This window comes from Chrysemys picta, chromosome 14 (assembly GCF_011386835.1).
Source record: "Chrysemys picta bellii isolate R12L10 chromosome 14, ASM1138683v2, whole genome shotgun sequence".
In the NCBI taxonomy this organism is placed as follows: Eukaryota; Metazoa; Chordata; order Testudines; family Emydidae; genus Chrysemys; species Chrysemys picta.
This window is the reverse complement of record NC_088804.1, coordinates 9591101-9607472: the sequence shown is the minus strand read 5'-3', so window position 1 is coordinate 9607472 and position 16372 is coordinate 9591101. Positions and strand designations below refer to the sequence as shown.

General features: G+C 46.9%; 1 protein-coding gene across 2 annotated transcripts in view; it reads left to right on the top strand.

Annotated features, from left to right (window-relative positions):
* The window catches only part of SLC12A3 (solute carrier family 12 member 3), a 55146-nt gene extending 39568 nt beyond the window's left edge, over positions 1-15578 (top strand). Inside the window, exons 24-27 of one of the 2 annotated variants that reach the window (XM_042852325.2) lie at positions 1611-1746; positions 2491-2558; positions 4206-4365; positions 14291-15578. In XM_042852325.2, coding sequence (XP_042708259.1) covers positions 1611-1746; positions 2491-2558; positions 4206-4347 — 346 coding nt within the window. In that variant the 3' untranslated portion in view covers positions 4348-4365; positions 14291-15578. Of the gene's footprint in view, positions 1-1610; positions 1747-2490; positions 2559-4205; positions 4508-14290 lie in introns of those variants that run through there. The other variant, XM_005306263.4, reaches the window with a different exon arrangement.
* Positions 15579-16372: the final 794 nt, after the last annotated feature.

The window sequence follows — 16372 nt, the reverse complement described above, 5'->3', positions numbered from 1 at the left end:
TGATCAGTCTCGGAAGACACTCTGTCACATCCTGAATTCTAGCTCCAGGCAAGCAGCACGCTTCTTGAGTCTCTCGGTCTGGTCGGCAGATAGATGACTCTGTCCCCGACCACCACCACCCGTCTCCTCCTCTTGGGAGTGGTGGTCATAGAACCCCCATCCCTAGGACAATGCATCTCATGCCTTCTGATCGATGGGGTCTCCTTCTGATCACTTCCCTCAGAGGGCTCTTCCAAATCATTCTCCACAGTAATACCTGTGCAGAGAGCCTGAAAACAGTTTCTTACCTTGCATAGGGGGTACATGGGTTCTCCTGAAGTAGCCAACAAAGAGACTGATCTGTGAACAGAGGAATTAAGTTTCCAGGGCGGTTGATCTAAACTGGCTGAAAAATGGAAATCCCTTCTCACGAAAAATTTCACATTTAAAAAAAAATTCATCCTGGATTGGGATGAAAAGGCCAAAACATGAAATTTTTCACAACCAGGGATTTCCAGAAAAATTCCATCTTGGAAGAACTGAAAGGGAAGGAAGTACAGAACTGCAGCAGACAAATCAACAAGACCCTTCTAGGTGGACAGCCATCATTTTGGTTTTCCTAATGGAAAAATGGAAAATTTTCAGCAAAATAAAAGAAAAATGTAGATTTTGTGAAAAGGGCTTTTTCATCAGAAGATCATTAGAACGTAAGAATAGCCATACTGGGTCAGACAAATGGTCTATCTAGCCCAGCATCCTGTCCCCGATAGTGGCCAGTACTAAAGCTTCAGGGGGAGTGTACGGAACAGGGCAATTTTGAAGAAATTCCACCTCTGTCTCCCCTCCCGGCTTCTGGCAGTCAGAGGTCTAGGGTCACCCCAAGTGAGAGGTTATATCCCTGAACATCTTGGTTAATAAGTCCATCAACAGCTATCCTCCATGAACTTATCCAGGTTTTTTTTTAACCCAGTTATACATTTAGTCATTGTAACATCCCATGGCAATGAGTTCCACGGGTTAATTTGTGTGTTGTGTGAAACAGTATTTCCTGTTGTGTGTATTAAACCTGCTGCCCATTAATTTCATTGGGTGACCTCAGGTTTTTGTATTGTAGGAAAATGTAAATAATACTTCTCTATTCACTTTTTCCACACCATGTGTGCTTTTATAGACCTCTGTTATATCCCCATTTAGTCGCCACCTTTTCTAAGCTGAACAGCTTTGATCTTTTTAGTCTCTCCTCATATGGCAGCTGTTCCAGACCCTTGATCGTCTTTGTTGCCCTTCTGTGAACCAGTTCCAGTTGCGTGATATCCTTTATGAAACGGGGAAACCAGAACTGCACATAGTATTCGATATTTTCTATCCCTTTCCTAATGGTTCCTAACCTACTGTTAGCTTTCTTGATCACCGCTGTGCATTGAGCTGAAGTTTTCAGGGAACTATCCATGACGACTCAGACTGACCAGTTCTCTTGTTGATCCAGGATCTCTCTTCAGAAGACAGAAACCAATAACAGTTGCCATCTTTCTAATGGGAGCCCCCAGCATGCTCATAAACCCCAGCAGCATTTATCCAGTGCAGCAAATGTCAGGACAGAGCTCCAATCCTACCATGCTTTTTGTTTGTAGCATCAAGAGATTTGATGACCTGATCGCCCCCTTCAGGCTGAACGATGGGTTTAAGGACGAGGCCGTGGTGAATGAAATGAGGCGTGACTGCCCCTGGAAGATTTCTGATGAGGAGGTTAATAAAAACAAAGTAAAGGTAGGGACATTACCACTGCGATTGGGAGATTGCAACAGCTGGGGAAGGGAGAATACCTGGGAATTCTCATGTAAAGGATTTTCCTGACCTAATCTGCGATTCAGAAAGCTCTCCTTGCTTGCAGGCTTTTCCAGGATCCCAATCCCGTAAGGCGCTGTGAGCACCCTCCACTCCCACTGAAATCACTACAAGGCAATAGCATTCAGCACCTTACAGGATTGGGCCCGTAATGATTTGGGGGCCCTCTTGGTTCAATCCTGCACCCACTGGTGTCAATGGAAGTGTTGCCGTTGACTTCACCGGGTGCAGACCGGACCCTTCGTGAGCTCTTCTGCTGCTCTGGAGAACGGCATGAGCTGCGGAGGTTTTTTATGCTGATTCCATGCTGAAGCAATAGGCAGGACCAAAGGGTTTGGAAGGAAACGGCTCTCGGGAGAGGTTAAGAGAGCGGCAGCATGTTCAGCTGGAGATGAGGTCAGCAGGCAGGGAATGCCCCATGCTGGTAGCTAGGGGCCTCACCAGTAACCAGGGTGAGGTTCATCCTTAATTCCATGGGACAGTCCCGAGTTTCACAGATCTCTCCTCTGTTTGGCAAATGACCACAGCCCTGCAGCGTGCACTCAGTCAATGGATTGACTCCCACTGGGGACAGCGGGTGCTGGACCAGGGAAATCCGTGGGCATTCCAGGGGGACGCTGCCTGACTGACTTTGTGCTGATGTGATTTTTACTTTTTGCTCCTTAGTCGCTTCGACAAGTGAGACTGAATGAGATTTTGCTGGATTACTCACGGGATGCTGCTCTCATAGTCATGTAAGTAACAGCAGCCCCCAGAGTGATCAGGATCCATAATGCGCCTCTTAAATATTGTCTTCTCCAGCAAGTCAGTGTATTTAGGGGCTATTTTTGTTCTTGAATAGATTACTATAGAAACAGCCCCTTCAGTCTTCTCCCTTCTACATAATAACAACTAAGCAGACACTACCAATCCATGTATGCCCTCAAGTATACCCCCTTATAGAATCATAGACTATCAGGGTTGGAAGGGACCTCAGGAGGTCATCTAGTCCAACCCCCTGCTCAAAGCAGGGCCAATCCCCAACTAAATCATCCCAGCCAGGGCTTTGTCAAGCCAGGCCTTAAAAACCTCTAAACCTTCTATGCAGCATCTGCAGAAAAGCCCACATAAAAATACTAGTTTGCTACAGTGATGGCCTAACACACTATGGGTGATGCTAGGGAGGTAGGGCTCAGGACCATTACTATAGCGTAATGCAATATATTTTTGTTGTTTGTTTGTATGATAGTGCAGCAGTTTGGAGCAAACCCTAATTGGATAATTGCTCCACTGACGATATACTCTCCACCTATAAGGCCAGCTTCTCTGCTGCTCCAGAAGAGGGGAAGAGGTCACAAAAGAGCTGGTTGCAGCTCCCTGATTCAGGTTGGCTCCATACTGGAACCAGTCCTGGCATAATTTAGAGCAGCCTCAAGGCTGCTTTAAACTACACCAGTTGGTAGAAGCCCCTAAAAGGGCCCATCTCAGGCTCAGAATAGCTGGAATGCAACAGCACTCCAGTTATATTGGCTATGCGAAGGTGGTGTGTGGGAGTTGTGTAGGAGTGGGCTACTCTGGGTCTGTGCAGCTGATGACTCCACATGGCAGGAGAATTCTCAGCTAGGGAGGTCCACCTGCTTTCTGGCCCCTATTTCACCTCCCGAATGGTGCAAAAGGGCTGGATTTCACAAGAAAATCTGGCCAATAAGTCCTATTGGGTGTAGGTTTGGAGGCTACATTCATATGGCCATAAACAGGTGAGCAGGTGTCCCTGTGTCAGTGATGCCCAGTTAGATTGTGACTCTTGTGAGGCTGTCATTCATTCAGAAATTCTTTTCGACCCTCCAGACAGTGTTGGTCACGTGTGACACAGAAAGCTCACCCCCTCTCCTGCCAAGGCCAGCTGACTGAATTCACTTCACTTTCTTCTGGTCCGACTCCTTGCCCTGATTGTAAGAGCTATAAGTCACTAGCACTGAACTCACCCCACAGCCTGTAGTCACCGGTCACCTAGTGACCAGTTGAGGAAACACAGCTCTCCATTTATGAATGCCTGACATGACACACACTATTCATGGAACTGAATCTTAAACAGGGGCTGCCTACGGAAGCATCTACAGCACGAGGACCGCTCATAGGGCGAGTCAGGTTTATCCGTTCTGCTCCGCTCCTCTGCTAGCACAGATAGTACAGATAAAGCAGAATTCAAAGTGAACAGGAATCAGTGTTGTGGACAGGACACAGAAAGTTGGTGGCACACAGTGTATGAGGTGGATCTATAATCTGCAAATCTGCATGGACTTCTCACTGAGGGAATAATACTCTTCCAAGGCAAAATTAGATGCAAGGTTTTTTTCCTCCCCACTTCATACTTCTCTTGTTTTTGTTCTTCTCCTTTCCAGAACCTTGCCAATAGGCAGAAAGGGGAGATGCCCCAGCTCCCTCTATATGGCCTGGCTAGAAACCCTCTCGCAAGACCTGAGACCCCCAGTTATTCTGACCAGAGGAAACCAAGAAAATGTTCTGACGTTTTACTGCCAGTAGAATGTGGTTGACTACACGGTGGGTCAGGATGTGAATTTTCAGGCCAGGTTTTGGCCTTGGAATGAACTCTTCCGGTTTTTCGGGTGCTAGTCACTGGTAAAAGCAAACTCTCCTGGTTTCAGCTGATGTCAGCCATTGATAAAGGATTAATGTTGGGAAATGACTAACACTGGGTTATACCAACTCTGCCCTCCCCCTTCTGAAAACTGATCTTGCTGATCCTAGCCTTTGCATATCCTGGGAGCACCTTAATACCACCACATGCCAGGGGGATAATGTGTTCCTGAGTTCTCTAATGCAAATTCCTGGGTGGGACCTATTGGGCAACACAGAGGAGGCAGTAGTGGGGGGAAAGTCAGAGTTTTTACAGGAGATTTTCAAAGCTGCCTAAAAGATTTGGATGCCCAAATGAACCGGGCTTCCAGTTCCCCCAGATATCATCTGTCCTATTTATTTCCCATTAATTTGCTGAAAACGACCCTGTGATTCCAATCAGAAAGTGACTGCTGGGGGTTAGAACCTGGGAAATTCATCAAAGATCCAAGCCCCAATCGTACAGTAGCTGTACCGTCCTTTGTCAGTGAAGGAAAGAGGGAGGTGAGAGAAGAGAAAAGGGGTGGGGGGAAACAGGAAGAAAAATTAATAGGGACGGGATTGGCCTTAAAATTTGGGGGAAGGAAAGGGACACTCCACTATGTTACAATCCTGCATTGCCGCGTAGAGGTTTGTGCCAATGACCACGCATTGCTCCAGGATGTTCTGCTGCTGTGTTAGCACATATTGTGCCTCCTTTGTCCCCATAAAAGAAACTGCACTGTTAAAAATCTGAACTGTGCCATCCTCATGACACTCTGTAAGTTAGGTTTGCTGCCCCTTATTACAGCTGAGGAAACTGAGGCAGAGAGGTTAAGAGAGTGGCCCAAGGCCACATTGTGAGTCACTAGCAGAGCTAGGATTAGAACTCCCAGCTGTTCCCTCATTTCTGCTGGCCACTCTGCCTCCCTCATTATTATAGCCATTGGACAGCTGGCGATGCTGAGAGAGATGATGTGATCTGCCGAAGGTCACACAACAGTTCAGTGGCAGACTTTGGGTCTCCTGATCCCCAGGCCAGTTTTCTAATCAACCTTCTTCTAAGATCCTGTCAGAAGCAGATTTTGTTCGGAGTGAATGCTGCGGGGAATGTGCTCACCATAGGCTTTGACCGTGATACTGCCATCCTCCTTGGTCGTGTTTGTTTCAATGACCTACCCTCGCCCTAATCAAACATTAACTAGAGCGCTCGTCTGCCTTCCTTAGACCCCCCACCGAACCCTGGCTGGGGGTCAATGAAACACGCCGCCCTGCAGTCCTCTCTTCTATTAAAAAAGGATGTGAAGCTCGCAAAGCCCATAGGCCTGTTGGGCAAGGGAAAGTAGCTGCCCGGGTGTGAAGCGGGGGGGAAATGAGTGGCCCACAGTGGCGACTGATGCTCATTGTCTTCTACCATTTCCTTCCGGGGTGACATCTTTGCATCGCCGTAAGCTGTAGCTCTGTCTGATGCTCTGGTGGCATTGCCTCCCCTGGCCTGGCTGTCAGCACCTCAGGCTAAGGCTGTGTGAAAGTTCTTGCTCCCACTTGTTCAGTTCTCCCAGCAGCGGCAGAGTGGGAGCACTGGTGAAGACAGGGGTAACCCTGCTCAGAGCAGGGCATCGTGATATGATGCTTAAACCCCTGGCAGGTGCTGGTGCCTGTCTGCACTAGTGCTCCCGTGTTCGAAACCACCCGTGACACTGAACCAGTAGTGGGAATGCTTAGCATAGGTGCCCTAGCCTAGGTCACCCTGACCTTGGCGTCGGTACCACGCTCTGATTTTCACAATGCCCCATGGATTGTTTTCAGCCATGTGTGACATGGGCAGCACAAATGGACTTCTCTCCAGTGCTGAGCCGGAGGCTGGTGTTTTCCCACCCAGAGCTGCTTCAGTAAACTCTTCCATCGTGGAGAAAAATACTCCCATCCCAGTACTTCAGAGACGTGAGTGACAAAGGCAGCCAGGCCAATTCATCTCGTGTCTTTGTGATGGTGAGAGGTGCTGGGTTGACCGGGAGACTGCAGTCCTCTCTGTCCTCAGAACAGATAAAGCCTGGGCAGCAGCAATGGAAACTTTCCACATGCTGTGTCTTAATTCAGACCAGCTGTTGTGGTTCAGTTTCCTTGGCCCTTTAAATCCTTGGCGCCTCTGCTGAGATTGTCATCATGAAGACCAGTTAGAATATGGAGCAGCCTTTTCCACCATTGCATCATAAAGCCAGAGATAGGCAGGGGCTGTGTGCTCCAATCGCCATCCAGCAAAGTGCTGAAGCATGTTAACAGGGTGACTCCCAATGCTTAAAGCCAAGCATGTGCTTTAGTGATATGCTGGACCAATGCCAGGGAGCTCAGCGCCGCATCAAAGCATGATGTGCTAAGCAAAGTGCTATTTGCAGTGGATACATCTGCTAGTGTGAGCACAGTCATTGAATCGGTTGCTAATTCAGGAGAGAGGAGGTTAGTGAGGTGCCAGAGAGGATGGGCTGCTATGTTCTGCTCCCAGCCTGCTTGCTCCTCCTCAGGGTCAGCCAACTACAATGTTGCTGGTCATGGGAGCTTTTCTCAGGCCTCCCCATCCTCTTTAAACATCAGCCAGCAGCGTGGCAGCTGGCCCCAAGCTCTATTTTTGAGGCCTCAGTGATACACTTCAGGTCCAGGGGTCAGGTGCAGTGCTCTCTCCAAGTGCAGCTGAAAGCACAAACTGCTCTGCCCTCTACAAATATTCCCACCCCTCCCTTCCCAAGAACCCAATTCACAGTGGGACTAACGGCCACCACAGGAGTCCTGAGCTAGGACTGGCTGTTTAAGTTCCTGGGACTTCTCCTCAAACCACTCCGTCATCTGGTCTTTTTTTCTGATTGAGGAAAGGTCACATGCACTTATCAATAGCGTTTATCTGTAGCAAACAATCCTTAGTGGATAAAAAGTCCTTTCAGTACACGAGGACAAACAGGGAGACCTATTCTCAAAATACATAGCAGATGTACAAGCATTTATATCTGGTGCATACCACAGAAGACTCCAGCCAACATTAATATGCTCCCATCCTGTCCATTGTGCATATAATGCATTGAAGCTGTGGAGAAATGCCAGCAGGTTTTGCATCTGTTGTTCTGGCAGGGTCTGGTGCCACTTTGAGTTGGGTGTCCTGGTCTGTGGGGAGCTTGCTTCCAGTGATGAGCTTGGTGAGGCTGGGGGGCTGTTTGAAGGCCAGAAGAGTGTTCTCTAGAACAGTCCTGCACCAACGTCAACTTCCTGGACTCACAATCAGCTTCAGCAATGGAACCCTACAGACAACCATGGACAAGAAACTCATGGATCACCATACCTACCTTCATAAACCCAGTAACCACCCCAAATAACTAAGAAATCTGTGATATACAGCCAGGCACTCAGATACCGCAAAATATGCTCTGAGGAGAAATTCCAGGATACACACCTTAACACCACCTTCACCAAACAAGGACGCTCCACCAGAGAAGTAGATCACATCATGGAACAGGTCACCCAAAGACCTCAAGAGAAACTACTTCAATATGAGGGGGAAAAAACCTCTTACCACACACCCTTTGTTGTCACCTGCCACCCCACGCTGGAACCCATATGGGGTATTATTAAACAATTACAACCCATTTTCAATGGGGACTACATCCTGAATTAAATGTTTCCCAAACCCCCTCTTCTGGCCTTCAAACAGCCCCCCAACCTTGCCAAATTCATCATCAGATGCAAACTCCCACAGACCAGGGCCTAAGAACTTAAAGTGGTGCCCAAACCCTGCCATAGCAACAGGTGCAAAACCTGCAGACGTATCTCCACTACTACAATGATCAACACCCTCCCACAACACACCTTTCACAATCCATGGGTCCTCCTTCATATGCCTGTCACAACATGTGGTATACCTCATACAGTGCACTAAATGTCCCAATAACAACTCTGTGGGTGAAAACCAAGACAATCCCCAAGACAATCACCATGCTCTCGAATGAACTCACACAGAAACATGATAAAAGACAAAACATTCTATCACTCGTGGGTGTACACTTTTCACACAACAGTCACCCCATATCCAACCTCTCTGTCCTCCTCCTCCGAGGAAACCTGCACAACACCATCAAAAGAGGAGCTTGGGAACTTAAATTCATAACTTTGCTAGATACTAAAAATCATGGTCTTAATGAAGACAATGGATTTATGGCTGATTACAACAATCTGTGACCCACTAGCCCTGCTTTTTTGTCCTTGGACTGCAGGGCTGTTAACTGGCCACCTCCCATTGAATGGTCTCTTACAATATATGTTAACTACGCATGCTAAACAAACGTTGTATTTAGCAGTGACACTGAGTCCCTTTCCCAGAACTGAAGAAGAGCTGTGTATTGCTCAAAAACTTGTCTCTTTCTGTTATATCCTTGGGGGCAACAGCTTTAGGAAGAAATCACTGGAAACACAGAGAGCTGCAAACCTTAAAAGCAGCCATTTATTGCCACACAGTGAACTAACCAAAAACCAACCAAATACACAACACTTTCACCAAGAGAAGTTGGTCCAATAAAAGATATGAACTCACCCACCTTGTCTCTCTAATATCCTGGGACCGGCATTACTACAACAAGTCTGCAAACCTTAATTCTGGCATTTCCTCACTTTTGAGGGCTTGACTTTGCAACTTTAACCTTCTTTTAAGAGTGTGTGTCTGTGTTGTAAATAATAATAAGTAAAATAAGGATGATTCTTCCATGCCTCATGGTGTGCTTTGAGACTGAATTCTTTACTGTTTGCAAAGTACTTTGAGATCCTTGAGTTGAAAGCCCTATGCAAGTGCAAAGCAACCTTAATATCTGTGGATGTTATAAGGCAGTCCTAATTCAGGCCATATCCCTTTGTCTTTAATTAGGCTTTTGCTGAATTACAATTGTCTGGTTGCACTGTACTTTTGAAAAGGGAACATCTTTTATTTTCAGGGGTTAGGATCTTGCATTAGCAGGAATGTTGAAAGCAAGTTGATAATCTCACCCATGGGACTTAATTCTGATGGGTTTTACACCAGTAAACACTGTTGACTTCAGTGATTTAATCTTGATTTACTCCAGTGTAAGTGAAATCAGAATAAGGCCAAGGAACTGCAGCTGTATCACAAAAAGCCTGGATTTCTGATCCATAAAGGCCCTTGTATTTTGGAACACCGGAATTAATTGTACATTAGGGCATTTTGATCACATGCTGGTCACCCCATGTTTGCTAAGTTCCTTCCAAGTTTGCAGTGCCACAGAACAAAGATGAAGCTAAGTACAGAATAATCACCGACGATACATGTTCTTGCCTTAGCTTAAAGTGCTCAGGATCATCCGCCTCTGGGACTGGCACAGACGCAGCCAGATTCTCAGACGTGCCTACTCACGGATCCCTCGATTCCTGGGAGCCCATCTTTCCATAGCTTGGGCTTGATGTTCAGAGCAACGGAGCACGCACAACCTGAGATGCCTCAAGTTAGGCACCCAAAATCAGCGGCCACTTTTGAAAATGTCGGCCTCAGCCCCTTTTTTGCAGAGTCAAAGGACTAGTCCCTGTTTGCTTCTTTCCCTTACCTTGGCATCCGTTGAGGATGGGATAGAAAAGGGTTGAATGTAGCGTAGCTGCGTGAGCACAATACTTTCAGACCCTTCGGAGACTGCAGCCGTATGCAGTCATGGATTCAAATAGATGCACTGGGCTTGCAGCCTGGGAAATGCCAATGCTCCAGGCATTAATGAGAATAACACTTTGCTCTTACACGGCACTTTATATCTTCAAAGAGCTTTATGGGTGTTAATTGATCTTTCATGGACACAGAGTGGATCCTTTCCTGGGCAAAACTCTACCTGACATTGACAACTGGACTGCTGCAAATGTCCTCCTCATGCAGGACTTGATTGAGAGAGGCCCTTCCAGGGTGCTTGGGGGTAGGGGAGATGGAGGGCATGAGGAGCCTTTCCCCATCTTGCATGCCCCATCCAAGAACTAATCGCAGTCTCAGATAATCACAGACTCTCTCTGTGCACCTCTAGGAGCCCACGTTGTCCCAAGGGGGTAGGCAGTGGTGAGGAAGGGGTGGGACCATGGCTCTTTCCCACCTCCAACACTGGATCACAGAGGAGACCATAGTGGGGAGTGCAAGAAGAAATTGTGCCTGAATCCCTCCCCAAGCCCAGCATGGGGCAGTACAGCTCCATATTGCCTCTCTACTCAGGCCGGTGACGTGATCTAGCCCCTAAAGAAATTCTACAAGGGATATAAATCAGTTTCTCTGAGAATCCCTCCCTCCCACACCTTAGCTTTTTGGAACTTGTGGAAGCAGCAAAGAATCAGATCCAGGATTAATTTGTTTAAAATGTAACAGAATTCTATAAAGTCCAAGTGCATCATCCCCTTCACTCTGCGCCTGATCACAGCCTTTGAAAAATGCATTTGCCACCAAGGGAAGCAAACAATCAATGGACGTGTGGTCCTCCTCTCTAATCACAAGGCAGAAGAGTGTGCTTCGGAGACTGCAGGACCCAGTGTGCTAGAAAGCACAGATGTTTGAACAAACCCCCTGCAGAATCAGGGACATACACCTGACTCACCGGCTGACTGAACAAGGTGTCGCTCTAACACAGCTTCACGCTTCCTGGAGCTGACAGCTCTTTCTTTGGGCTCTGACTGATCTAATAAAGATCAACAGTTCCATCTGCAGCTGGACACGGTGAGAACCATTCTGTTGGTTGTTGCTGCGTGGTTTAGGAGCGCTGCCTTGTGCTGTGGTGTGCTGTGAAAAAGGGAGAGCTGGTATTTTATAGATATCGATTTAAAAAGAAGCTTAGAAAACACCAGCTGCCAGCCACAGAGGCTATGTTTTCCCTTCTCCAAGGTCTAAACCATTGTGTGAAGGCTTGAATCCAACCCCTGGGATCCTTATATAGTGGAACTGGAAGGACATCTCTTTCCCACCAGCACTGAGTTCTTCCTTGTGTCCTTTACCAGCCAGACAGGTTTATGGCTTTCCGCTAGCCTTCTCTGATGCTTAGAATCTGGCCTTTTCTACCATTGCCAGGTCAGGAATCTGTATCATGCAAAAAGGCTAAAATGCCATTCTGCTGTTGTACACATCCATATGATCTGGTTAGATTCAACTCTGGTTCCAAATTGACTTCTAGTTGTGGAGGTGGTCACAGGAATTCTGTAGCAAAGAAAGGGCTTGGTAACGCACAGCGGTATGAGAGCAGTCTTTGGGCTCTGGGAACAAACGGAAAGGTTTGGTTGCTACATTTAGTACTTTCCTGTTGACTTTGTGATCCAAGACATGATTATTTGGGCATGTGAGGGCACGGAGCATGTTCAGCTGCAGAGCATTCCCAAGATATAGTTTCCCAAGGCATAGAGATTCAAGGGTTGAGCCACAACACTGCCGAAATGGACATGTGCTCAGTCCGTGTGGGACATATGCTGGGCATGCCTTTGTCATATGCTCTGAGTGACAACGGATTGGCTGTCCATATTACTTACACATTAATAGCCAACCGCATCTTCCTTACTCACACTTTCGCTGAGTCTGCTTGTGAACAGCTAGATCACGCAGCCGACACCTCTGGGGGACTTTATTACAGAGATTGTCTGGAGCTGTGACGTTTGCATCCCCAGTCATCCTTTTCCAAAGAAGGAAAGGCTGCACCGGAGGCAATCCTATGGAGAATGAGAGGATGTGTTACAAACTCAGAAGCTACCCAGAAGGAGAAAGGACCCTGTGACACCAGTGACACCCAGAAGGAGCAGGAAAGGCCTACAAGAAGAGCCCCTCTGCAAAGCAGAGCTAACTCAAGGAGGAGGAGGATAGAGTGAGAGGAGAGACACCAGGGCGAATTGGAAAAGGAGTCACTATAGGGAGGTGACCGCCAAATCCCTAGAGGTGTTGCCTTGGAGGAGGAGGAGAGCTCATGACTCTATTGTTAATAACAATAGAGTCATACAGAATAAGAACCATAAAGAATAATAAGCCAGCCCTGCTCCTTTCCTTCCCCCCATAGAAAATCCAGTGCTTCTAAACCCATCAATACATCCTCTGTACATGCCTTTAGGATGGAGTTATCCTACTATCCCTTCCTCCTGCTGTGCTGCATCTCCTGACCGGCAGCAATGAGGAACAAATTGCAGAGTGAGAGGCAGGGCTATTCTTTCATGCAGTGAGAACATCTGAGGGGTTCCCAATATCCTACTCCCATGATTTGGCCAGTTCCTGACTCCCCTCTGCCCAAGAACCTGCCCAGAGAAAGGAAACACACTGAATCATGGGAGGTTCCAAATTACATTCCAAACTGTCCCAGAAACATTTAGGGCAGGAGCGGGGCAGGAGCAAGGTGGAATCTGGCCTAGGCAAGCGCTGAGCCCTCTGTCCCTCAAACTTATGTTCGAGTTTAATCTTGATTGCAGAAAAGGCACGGTGACTTGAATTGTTTGCATAGTTCATGGGTCAGTGGAAAGCTGAAAACAGTGTAGAGGAAATGACAGCCACTTATTGAAACCACACAGGAAACATCTGACAATAAGCTTGGGACTAATCTCTTCAAATCCCAAAGTCCCTACGATAGACACCCCGCCCACAAGATCCACTCCTAACATTTGAATGGTCCTGTGTGCCAACGCCACCTTGTAAAAATCTTGCTTTGGGCCTTTCCAGGTGTGCCCCTTTAAATTCGTGATCATATTGGTCTCTCCTGCCAAGCCCTCTTCCACTTCAAGCCAGAAGGTAGGTGCTAGGGGAACTCAGCCAGTTACACCAGGAACAAAGCCAGAGCAGCAGCTAGTTCTGCTAGAGATTTAGGGCCAAATCCTCAGTAGATGTTAAGTGTCCTAGCTCCATTGACTTCTATTTGCACCACTTGAGGATCAGGTTCTTGGGTTGCATCACTGCAGCATTTTCCTCCTTACTTCCCAGGAGAGGGCATGGAGTCCAGCTACTGATCAGGACTGGAGAAGCCAAAACCTTCCTGCTTATGGGAGAGGCTGGTGGAAACTTATTAGCTGGTTGACAGGGGCAGAGCGACTAAAGAACAGCAGCTCTCCTACAGCTGCTAAACTGATCCTGCTGCTTTGGTACCCCGGATGGTGCTATACAATGCAGAGCCTCCACCTGCATCCTTTGTCTCCAGAAGCTATTCTGTTCAAGACTGATCAGCTGTGGATGGGTCACGGAATTGGGATGAGGCTCAACTCATTTCACTATAATTTTATTTTCTCATTTTTTTCTGAGTGGGATAGTGCCCCAGTAATAGAACCACCCCGCTCTGGAACCTCGTAGAGGAGTGCAGTAGAGATTTAGGGCAGCAGGGCTGGGTTTGTATAGTGCCTACCAGAATGGGATGCTGGGCACTTATTGTTATACAAATAATAAATAATCATGTCATGGGTAACCGCACATGGCAATCCAGGATAAGACACTGTAGCTCACCTTGGCTTAGAACCAAAAATGAGAAACGTCCAAAGGTATGCAGTGGTGTTGTAGCCATGTTGGTCGCAGGATATTAGAGAGGCAAAGTGGGTGAGGTAATAGCTTTTATTGGACCAACTTCTGTCGGTGAGAGAAACTTACACAGACTGGAAAGAGAGCTCTGTGTAAGCTTGCAGGCTGGTCTCTCTCACTAACAGAAGTTGGTCCTTGTCTCGCTAATCCTGCAAATGACACACACGAGAGACAAGTGTACAGTACCGGCTCTGAACTGATTGTGCCTCAGGGCAACAGTCTCCAGCTGCCAGAGAAAACTGAGCACCTAATGAAATGGGCAAAAAATAAATACTTTGTGCTAGGAAATGAAACTGATATCTTGCTTTGTTTATTTTTTTAACCACACTACAGCCACGATCCAGTTCACATTAATGGGAGTTTTACCATTGATGCCAATGGAGGAAAGAGGATTCAGAAGAAAACTACAACTGGGGACAAAGAATGGGAAAGACTCTGCACTAAACAGCATCAGATCAGGGAAGTTCTCCTTGACTTTTAGGACTCAATGACACTTTACCTTGAAAGTAAGAGAAGAGCCAAGCAATTGTGCTTCGGGTATCTGCAAACTATGGATATATCAGAATCTGTCAGAGAGCCAGTGGGAACTGGACATCCCTGTCTCCAGGGCAACTGAGTCAAGATCCCCAGAGATCTGGACCTAGTGGACTGAAAGGAGATGACACAGCAGAGGATTGTCAGTTTATTGGTTGTTTGGGATTTGTGGAGGGTTGCAGGGAGGATTAGATGAAGCAATTCAATTCAATGAGACTTTTTTGGGATGACAAGATACATATGTATTGCTAAAGTGTAAGACAAATGCCAGACCCTTCAGGTGTCTGTCAGGGGCAGGTATGACCTAGCCGGTGTGGGGCCACACACTGTTTGGGGGTCCATTTGTTATTACTGTCCATACCTGATCTGGTGTCAGGATGGTAAGTGGTGCAGTGCCATTTCTCTCCTCTCTTTCAGGGCCAGGCACAATTTTTCCTCACTGCTTTTTGCTGAGACATCTTTTATAATTCCCCAGATTTGAGGAAATCTGTCTCTTGCAGTTGTATTTGAGACACTGGAGCAGAAAGCATCTCCCTGTCTCAGTCTCTCTGTCTCAGTACAGTTGCTTCTCTCTAGGGTTAGACTGCAGTGTAGACATACTCTGAGACTGTAAACTTTTTTGGGTAGGAACTATCTCTTTATTAAATATTTGTACAGTACCTAGCACACGGGGGTCTAGGCGCTAATGCAATACAAATATTAGAGAAGTATAACAGTAACTTACTCAGACATGGTCCACTTCTCTTTCCTTACATTATTTTTGTATGAAGCATAGTTGTATCCATGTCAGTCAAAGGATATGAGAGAGAGAGAAGGTGGGTGAGATAATATCTTTTTCTGGACCAACTTCTACGGGTTAGAGAGACAAGCTTTCGAGCCACACGGGGCTCTTCTTCAGGACTGGGAAAGGTACTCCAAGCATCACAGCCAAATGCAAGGTGGACAGATTGTTTAGCAAAAGTAGTTAATCCATATTCGAAGGGACCATTCAAGGTAGAGTGGCCCATTAACACCTCTGCAGTCACAGGACAAAAAGATACTGGTTAGTTAGTGTGTTACAGATTGTTGTAATAAACGATAAATCCAGTGTCTGTTCAGTCCATGATTTTTAGCCTCAAGCAGAGTTATGAATTTAAGCTCTCATGCTCATCTTTTGAAAGTGTTGTGCAGATTTCCTTTGAGAATGAAGACTGATAGGTCAACCATAGAGTGATCGCTGTGTGAAAAATGTTCACCCACAAGTGATGGGGTGTTTTTATCTTTCATCATTTTTCTGTGTGAGTTCATTCAAGAGCACAGTGATTGGTTTCACCCATATAGTTGTTACTGAGGCATTTAGTGCGCGGGATGTTGTGATAGGCTTGTGTAGGATCCATGGATCTTGAAAAAGGTTTGTGGGGGGTGGGGTGTTAATCATGGTAGGAGTGGAGCTATGATTCTAGGTTTTGCCTCTGTTGTTCTGGTAGAGTCTGGGGCATTTTAAGTTTGTGTGTCCTTGACTGAGGGGAGCTTGCATCAGATGATAAGCTTGGAGAGGTTGGTTGAAGGCCAGAAATGGAGGGAGTGAGTTCAGGAATGATTTCTTTCAGGATGGGGACCCCATCAAATATGGGTTGTAGTTGTTTGATGATGCCCCGTATGGGTTCCAGGGTGGGTTGACAGGTGACAAGTAGGTGTATGTGGTCAGAGGGGTGTTATTTCTGTATTGAAGCAATGGTGCCTAGAGCAGCGTTTCTCAAACTGAGGTCTGCAAGGGTACTCCGGGGGTCCACGAGCCCTGCTGATCAACTCCTCTCTCTCCCTCCCTCCCTCAATTCCTCCCCCTCTCTCTCAGTGCCTCCTGCAGGCCACAGAACAGCTGTTCAGTGGTGTGCAGGAGGC